Genomic DNA, 8,452 nt, shown 5'->3' with positions numbered 1-8,452 from the left:
GTGAAACAAACAAGAGAAAGAGAAACTACAGAAAGTAGGAAACTGATTTGAGGAAGAAGTTTTTTTGCCCAAATGGGGCATTTGCTGATCAGCTCATGTCGTGAGCTGATCAACAACCAGAGAGAGCACTTATGGGCTGAGGGCAGAGTGGCTGGAAAAAGAGGAGCAGAAAAGGATCTGGAGCTGCAGTGGCTGAACGTGTGCTGCAAAGTGCCCACATGGCCCAAAAGGCCCATGGCACCGGGCTTGTGTCAGCAACAGCGTGGGCAGCAGGAGCAGGGCAGGGCCCATCCCCCTGGGCTGGGGGCACTGGGGGGGCCACCCCTGGAATCTTGTGCGCAGCTTTGGGATCCTCACTAGAGGAAAGACACTGAGGGGCTGGAGTGTGTCCAGAGAAGGAAACGGAGCTGGGGAAGGGTCTGGAGGACAAGTGTGGTGAGGAGCAGCTGAGGGAGCTGCAGGGACTCAACCTGGAGAAAAGGAGGCTCAGGTGGGACCTTCTGGCTCTGCACAGCTCCTGACAGGAGGAGCAGCCAGGTGGGAGTGGGCCCCTGCTCCCAGCAATGAGTGTCACAAGAGGACAAAGCCTCAGGGCAGGATCAAGTTGGACATCAGGAGATATTTCTTCACAGAAAAGGTTAGCAAACATTGGAAAGGGCTGTCCAGGGAGTGAAGTCACACACCAGAAGTGTTCAAAAATGACTGTTCAAAAATTACTTAATGCTTGGATCTCATTGACAAGTGCTGCCTTCTAGTTGGCCTTGATGGTGGTGTTTGACTCAGTGATCTCAGAGGTCTCTTCCAGCCTAAATGATAAGTGGTATTGTGATTCTGTGATGATTTGAGGGGTAGAAAGATCACCAAACTCACACTGAAATTTTTGAAGCATGCTGTCTCTCATGAAAGTAAAATTTTATGGCCTGCTGATGGAAAATTTACAAACAGCTGCTTTCCAACCCAGCAACTATGCAGATGAACAAATTGCAACAAGCTAGGAGGGGTGAGAAATAGGAAGAAGAAAGTGCAGTTCGCAGGCAGTGCTGAGAACAGGACATATTGTTCTGCTGATTGTTCCTTTAAGCATGGATAATCATGTACAATGATGTATTCACTTTAAGAGGATTCTCCATGTGGAAAATGTTCTTGAAAGGTTTAAACACAGTGAATGATCCAAAACTCATCATAGTGTCATGGGAACGGGGAAACTTAGAAAGCTGCTGTATTTAAAAAAAAAAAAAAAAAGTAAAGCACGAGGGAGATGGCAAAGGAGAAGGGAGCCTTGCAATTTGATGCAGACAAGAAGTCTTGACTGATGCAGTCAAGACTAAACCATCGTTTGGACAGGGGAAAGCATCTTTCAGGACGTTGTCTTTGAGTGAGTCTCAAGATAAATCTCTGGTAAAACTGGGGTGGCTGCAGATATGAGAATTGAAAACTCCCAGGAGGAAAGCTAACATAACAATTTGTGCTATTTAGAAGACATCCTGAGGAGCAGATGTAAGAGATTTCCAGTGTGTATAGATCATAAAGCTCCCTGAAAGTGACAAGTGCACTTCAATCAAATGTTTTGTCCCTTTTTCTGTCACCCTTCTCTTCATTCCTCCCACTCTTTATTTTTTAAATCCCTCTTTCCTCTGCTCCTCTGTGCTTTTATTTTACTTTTTTTTTTCCTGTTTTAATTTATAATAATTTATTTTATATATATATTTATAATTTATAATCCTTTTTTTTGTTCCTTCCTCTTCTGAAATCAGACAGGGCAGAATTAGGCATGACAGTAGCAGTCCTCTGAAGAAGCCAGAAAAAGTGAGAAGAGGAGCACTCTGGAAGGAGTTCATGAACTGCACAAGCCAAGGATGCTCAACTGACACTCAAAAGTCTGTTTTTCATGACCAGCTGTGCTTGAGAAGGTCGTCACTTGTCTCAGGAAGAAACATATCATATTCTTTGCACAGATTGTTTCTCCTCAGCTAGGCCAGGTTGGAAGAAATTTCTTGAAACTTCTCCTAAAGAAAAGATCATCCTGTTATTTTTAAATCAGATGTCTGGCCTGGGGAAATATAGACCACTGGGTTTAGGCTTTATAGGAAGCCAGGTTTTAGGACATACTCTGAAAGAAAATATTAAAGATGGAAAGATAAAAAAGAAAAAAAAATGGGTTTACCAATGGTAGACTGCCAAACTGAACTGATACCATTTTATGATAAGATAACTGATTTTTCTAGACAAGTGAAATTTAATAGATCTAATCTGCCTGGACTTCAAGAAAACATTTAATATGGTCCATGCTAGAAATTTTTATCAAAGCTAGAGGGGATGGGGATTAGTTGAGGAGTTAGATGAGGAGCTATAAATATGTAAGGAGCTGGCTGGTGAATTATTAGGGAAGGGCAACAGAGTTCTTGATCAGATAGGCTAGAGCCACTGCTCCCTTTCCTTTACTTGCAAACCAGAGTATGTTATTTCAGACTGCTGATGACACAAAGCCAGAGACTGTTAGCACAGAGTGGAATCAGAGTGAAGATTGAGAGTGAAGAAGAAGAAGAAGAAGAAGAAGAAGAAGAAGAAGAAGAAGAAGAAGAAGAAGAAGAAGAAGAAGAAGAAGAAGAAGAAGAAGAAGAAGAAGAAGAAGAAGAAGAAGAAGAAGAAGAAGAAGAAGAAGAAGAAGAAGAAGAAGAAGAAACTAGAACTAGAAAGAAACCTTTTTAGTAAAGTGGTGTCTTGTGTTGAGGCACAAATAATCTCATTTGTTCTCTATGTCCAAAGTTCTAAGGAATACAGAAGAAGGAAATAATGAGGGATAAAAACTTGCATGTTTTATCCAGTCAGCAGCTATGGATCACCAACATGAAGTGCTAGTAGTAGAAGTAGTAGTAGTAGTAGTAGTAGTAGTAGTAGTAGTAGTAGTAGTAATAATAATAATAATAATAATAGGAGGAATGACTGGAATCTTACTAATCAGATGTTGATTTTGTGCTGTTCTCTTATTCTGATTTGAATAAAGATATTTTGAAAAATCAGTCTATGTTGGACAAGAGCAATGATTTGGCTGCAAAGGATCCATTCCTTGAGAAAAAGTAAGGTTTAACATGGGAAAATAAGGCCTGAGTAAAAATATTTTTTTTCTCTATATGTACATTGAGGTGAGACTATTGGGACAATTAAGAAGAATTTATGCAAGACAGAGCCAGTGTTGCTGCAAGAAAATGATTATATTAATTAATTCACAGAGAGTATACCCGACAATTATATTTCCAAAAGAAAGATGATTGCCATCATGAATGGCCTTAGAAAGCTGGGATCATGAAAGTGGAGTTTCCTACCTCAAAAATAGGAACAGCCCAGATAAATGCAGTAACAAATGATTTGTCCCTTACCTGTAATTTCTTTGCTGGTATATTACACCTTCAATGTTTGGCAGCTAGTGGACTCTCGCAGGAAGGAAGCTGGATAGTAGCACATTGCCATATTATTATATGGTCAGTGTTTCTTCTGGAAGCTGACTAGGTGGCTTCAAAGATGACGGTTTACCCAGTGAAATTGTAACTATCCGTCTTCACTCTCCTGGCACTTCTACCCCACCTGCAGAAACGTTCTGGAAATTAAATTTTTAATTGTTACATACTGCATATAAACAGCTGGAGTCTTTCCCCCTGCTCTCCTCTGAAGCAATGAAATCACAAGAAAAGTACATTAGGTTTGAATCATTGTCACAAGTTGAAAGAAAAACATAAAAAGGAGAAGCTGAGACACAAAACTGAGATGCATTCAAATGCTGTAGAAGTTGCAAGGGATGAAAACGAAGAATAATTTAAAACTGGGATAAAAAAAAAAAAAAGAACAAATAAAGGTTTCCATAATTTTAACCCCAGAGCATAATAGCAGTACTAGTGTATTCAGACTATAACCTTTTCTGGGATAAGAAACTAGTCAAACACATAGGCTCATCATTCTTTTCAGATTTCCTGTGTGACTTCAGACAGGCTGCTGGAGATAAGGTCCACAGTGGACACATTGGATCCTTCAGATCCAGCATTGGGCTATCTCTGGTAAATTTCAAACCACTTGCCAGGAAAGTGATTTGTAAGCCAAGTGTCAGGTCTGCTGTCTGCCAATAAATGCAGTAAATCAGCAAACCCATGTGCAGAGAGGGCAGCAGAGCAGGGCTAGTCACCGTGAAGACTGGGATATCTCCTGACATCTATCTGTGGGCATATTGCTGATCACAGACCTAAAGAAACTTCTGATAAATCCTGCTAAATGGGGCTGATGGATTAACTTTGTACTCTTATGCCTTATGCTGGTTGAACTGTTGGTTTTAATGTTAATTTTAGGGCAGATCTGTGTTCTTTTATAGGTGGGAGAGAATAGCCCTAAAATATAAATCTATCAGTTGTCTATTTGAAGTTGAAATAAAACTTTGTGCCCTGAAACAAAAACTGTGTGCCCTTACCAGATCTACTGCTGCATGAAGAAGCACAGGCACTAAGGACAGTGGAACTACTGTTCTGAAACTGTGTAACTTTTCAAGGTGGCAACAGCAAAACTTTTTCATGCTTGCCTTTTGACTAATGAGCAATTGTGGAGTATGGGATCCTTAGACAAAATAAAGCCACTTTACATCATCCACTCCATGGAGAATCCCATTAACAACATATTAGGAGATCAAGTCAGTTTTGGGGTGGAGGGGTAGATCCACTGTCACTGCAGTTAAAAAAAAGCAAAACAAATTAACTTGGAGGTACCAAAATACAATTTAGAGTGTGCCTAATCTTGTTTTATCATGCAAGGTTTCTAACTCCTCTGTATCTCAGATTCTAGAAATTAACTAATGTTGAAAAATTCTGAATTATTTTCTGTATCTGGAAGACATGAATCATTTCCTGGTAATAGAAAATATTTCAGTGCTAGTCTCCTTGCACTTCAACCCCTTACTCTGAAGAGCATCAGAAAAAAAAAACACCCTACTTCATAAAGATGTTGTGTAGAGAAGTCTATAAATTATTGAGATCTGTTCTGATACAGAGGGCTCACATATGTATGTGTGTCTGCATCAGAGGTAGCTAGCTAAAATTGATTGCTGCATGAATAAACATTTACAGCTTCAGCCCCTGCAATAGTTATTGTCCCCTCTCCCTTCTCTTGTCTCTAAGTTTCTAAGTGGTCATGTCCCACATAATTCTTTGCACACTGCATATTGGAAAGGGCAAACTCTTGCTATTCTTCTGTGCTGTGCACTAAGCCCTTTCTGCCCCCATTACTGTTTGATCTTTTACAAGGTTATCCTGGTATGAATTATAGGATGTAATTAAGGAAGATGGTTTTAATCCTTCTCTTTGTAAGCGTACAATCTATTTATACAAGAACCAACTACTTTATATTGTGAGTTTTGTACAGTCTATAACTGAGGGTGACCAAGCCAATTTCTCTGGATAGCATAAATCCTCCTTATCCTCACCCTTCAAACTTCAAACTGAACTTGATCCAAACATCACTTTCTCCCACTTAGAAATAACTTCATTCAGTTTTAAGCTTCATTTTCATGTGAAAATGCTGTGAAATAGATTGTTTTCGTGATATTTTCAACCAAGCATTTAAGTAGAAAGTACCAGAAATAGCACAAGGAAACTCACTACTGGACTGATCTCCAGGAAAACTTGTCTGGATAAATAAGAATGGAATTCAGGTGAGATTCCAGAGAGAGCCCACAAATGCAAGGCTGCATTTGAAGTGGCAGCTACAAAGATTTGAACGAGACATAATAATAAGAGGTCACACCAGAAAACATAAATCATTGGCCTCTTAAGCAAAGCATGACTGAGATCACCTAATTTGAAAGATTTCAGATGGTGGCATGATTGCTGAGCACAGGCATTCTACCATGCTCCACACCACTCTGTCCCTGAGCATTCACAATGAGTGACATGTTGCTGAGTTTGTAAAGTTAATCTGCTCCTGCCCTATGCTGGGGCTTTATTGCATGGAAACTGAGGCACTTTGGGGCATGAGACATGTCCAAGCCCCACCCTGACAAGCAGCCTGTGTACCATCAAAGTGTGCACCTCAGCACAGTTGTTCCTTCATCCTCCAACTTATACAGGCATTACAGTAGCACATCACTTCTAACTTCTTGCACTAACATTTAGGAGCACCATCCCCAAGCCAGGCATTATAGAGCAATGGGAAGGAAGAACTGTGACTCCAGATCTTCAATTTGACATAAAAATGTAACTCTGAGAAAGAGGCAGAGCACTGGGAAGTGGTTGGAAATCCTATCCTTGGCATGTTGCCCAGGCTATTTAACAGCTCCATTTGCACCTATTGTCTCTGTTATTCTTTTCTACCTGCACTACTGTGTAACAATGAGGGCTGGGAGTACCCAGAGTGGAGTGCAGAAGGATTTTTAAAATAAACACCCACTACCACGCTATGCCTTCCAACAGATCAAAGAAAATTTGTCTAGAGTATCCAGGATCCTTGACATCAGTTGACAGACTAAAATTGAAGGTTTGTGCAGCAAGAGTATGTTATGCTCCTGCTCAAGCCATGACAGAGAACATGTATGGACAGGAATAGGCTGGCTGGATCCTGATATGCTGAACATCTGCTGGAGGAAAGAAGGATGATGCAGTGACCTCTACATACCTAAATCCTATAGAAATAAATTCTTGGATTAGTCCAGAGAGACACTACTGATTTTGACAGATTTATTCTGGAGGCATAGCCATATAACTGAAAGCACAAATTGGCCCGACATGTAATCAGCTTTGGGATGAAAGGCACTATTTAAATGGAAGATGCTATTATTATTATTGTTGTTATTATTATTATCATCATTCCCTTTCTAGGACGAGTGAGGCTCATGACTTTCATCTTCAAGCAGATGGGGAGGATGGAAAGAGAGTGATCTTTTATTTCTGTATTGATAGAAAAAAAAAATTAAACAAGATATAAGGATGCTGTTCAAAATAAATGTCAGTGGGAAAGTGGAAAACTGAAGAATATGGACAGGAAGAAAAAAGGAAATAAGAAACCAAGCAAAACTGACCTCAAAGGAGCTGAAATTGAGTTAAAGTTTACTAGTGAAGTCAGGTTTCCCTTGGGGGGTAGGCTGCCATTTAAGCTATTTCTTCCCTTTTACTTGTACAGCATAATTCCCCTAATACAGTGCTATAGGTCAGGAAAAAAATAAAAAAACAAAACCAAAAAAAAACCCAAAAGAAAACAAAACAAAACAAAAAGCCAACCAAAAACTCTCTGCTACTGCTGGGCTCCAATTTCCATTTACTAAGATAAAAAATCTTCCCTCGTATAAAAGAGTTTAGGATTATTTTATGGAAAAAATGGATCCTAAATACTACCTTGCAGAAGAAGGTAACCTGGTAGTCTGAAGCAAAAGCTACTTCCTCAGTGCCCTAGCTCTTGACAGATTATACTCATGAAGCTGCTGCCAACTCACTCTGTGCCTTTTGGTCCAAATTCCATGCTCAAAAAAAAAGTGCTCAAAAAACCGTGTTAATTTCTATAAGGTGACTGTTATTTTTAAGTTTTCACTCCACCTTTCTTTGAATCATGTTCTCTCCGTCTTTTTCACCCCCACCTTCCCTTTCACACAAACCCATCTCTTCCACTGAGATGAAAGCCCACACAAACTGGTGACTGATTGGACTCTGCCGGAGGCATAATTAAGGAGCTTTTAGACCCTACACTGATAATGAAAGAAAGGAGCAAACTGATGCTAATCAAACAAACAAATAAACAAAAATATACCGGAAAACTCCACGTATGCTTTCTCTCAGCTATGGTACTTGACTGTGCTACTTTTAACAGCAGGTGATAAGGAAGCTTCAGACAGAAGAGTGATTTTTGAGTTGATGGTGCCCCTTTAAAGACACACAGGGAGACCATATACCCCACTGTGCTGGTATCAGCTTCATTTTTCCTTACCTTCCCTGCTCTGATAACCACTTTGCTGCTGCCACAGCACAACCTCTGCCAGAGCTTTTGCGACTGAAGAGAACTATCTTCAAACACTGGTATTGCTTTTTAAGGCTGAGAGGGGATGCTCTGTCAGGAGGTGGGAGACAGGTTTGAGCCAGAAATAGGGTTTTTTCTATCTGAGGTTGTTGGAGAGTTTTTGTTATGGAAGCAACAACCCTGAATTCCTTGCATTCCAGATGGAGCTGGGGACTAAATTAAAAGATGTGTTTATAATCACCTTTTGCTGTGTTTCAATACCTGTTGGAAAAGGAAATTTTCTGAAAGATTCACACTCTGAATGAGAAAATATTCTAAACTTGTGTGTCCCCAATAAGTGCATCTAATTTGTTTCCTTTTGGGTTAACATCTCTTTTCTTTGACTAAGATTCTTTCTAATGTTGGCATGGGCATATTAAAATCAAAAGCCATTTTATTTAAGAGCCATAGAGACAGCATTTCTGTTCCTCAAAAA

At 39.9% G+C, this 8,452-nt stretch overlaps 1 protein-coding gene across 3 annotated transcripts; it reads left to right on the top strand.

The window, feature by feature from the left end:
* The first annotated feature begins 304 nt into the window (after positions 1 to 304).
* Positions 305 to 2,939, top strand: LOC135291000 (histone H3.v1-like). 3 transcript variants are annotated; one of them, XM_064404998.1, is made up of 3 exons: positions 305 to 637; positions 1,755 to 1,979; positions 2,469 to 2,939. In XM_064404998.1, the coding sequence occupies exon 3, from the start codon at positions 2,476 to 2,478 to the stop codon at positions 2,707 to 2,709; it is 234 nt and encodes a 77-aa protein (XP_064261068.1). In that variant the 5' UTR covers positions 305 to 637; positions 1,755 to 1,979; positions 2,469 to 2,475; the 3' UTR covers positions 2,710 to 2,939. The 3 variants fall into 3 exon arrangements, with proteins under 3 accessions (XP_064261068.1, XP_064261069.1, XP_064261067.1); XM_064404999.1 differs by having other exon boundaries at positions 305 to 490; positions 1,755 to 2,939; XM_064404997.1 differs by having other exon boundaries at positions 1,755 to 2,939.
* The last annotated feature ends 5,513 nt before the right edge of the window (positions 2,940 to 8,452 follow it).

Source organism: Passer domesticus, chromosome Z (genome assembly GCF_036417665.1).
Source record: "Passer domesticus isolate bPasDom1 chromosome Z, bPasDom1.hap1, whole genome shotgun sequence".
Classification (NCBI taxonomy): Eukaryota; Metazoa; Chordata; class Aves; order Passeriformes; family Passeridae; genus Passer; species Passer domesticus.
This window is presented reverse-complemented; position numbering and strand designations above follow the sequence as displayed.

Bases quoted from the DNA above. Each gene is read 5' to 3' on its own strand.
- LOC135291000 (XM_064404999.1), top strand. From the start codon at position 2,476: ATGACACAAAGCCAGAGACTGTTAGCACAGAGTGGAATCAGAGTGAAG.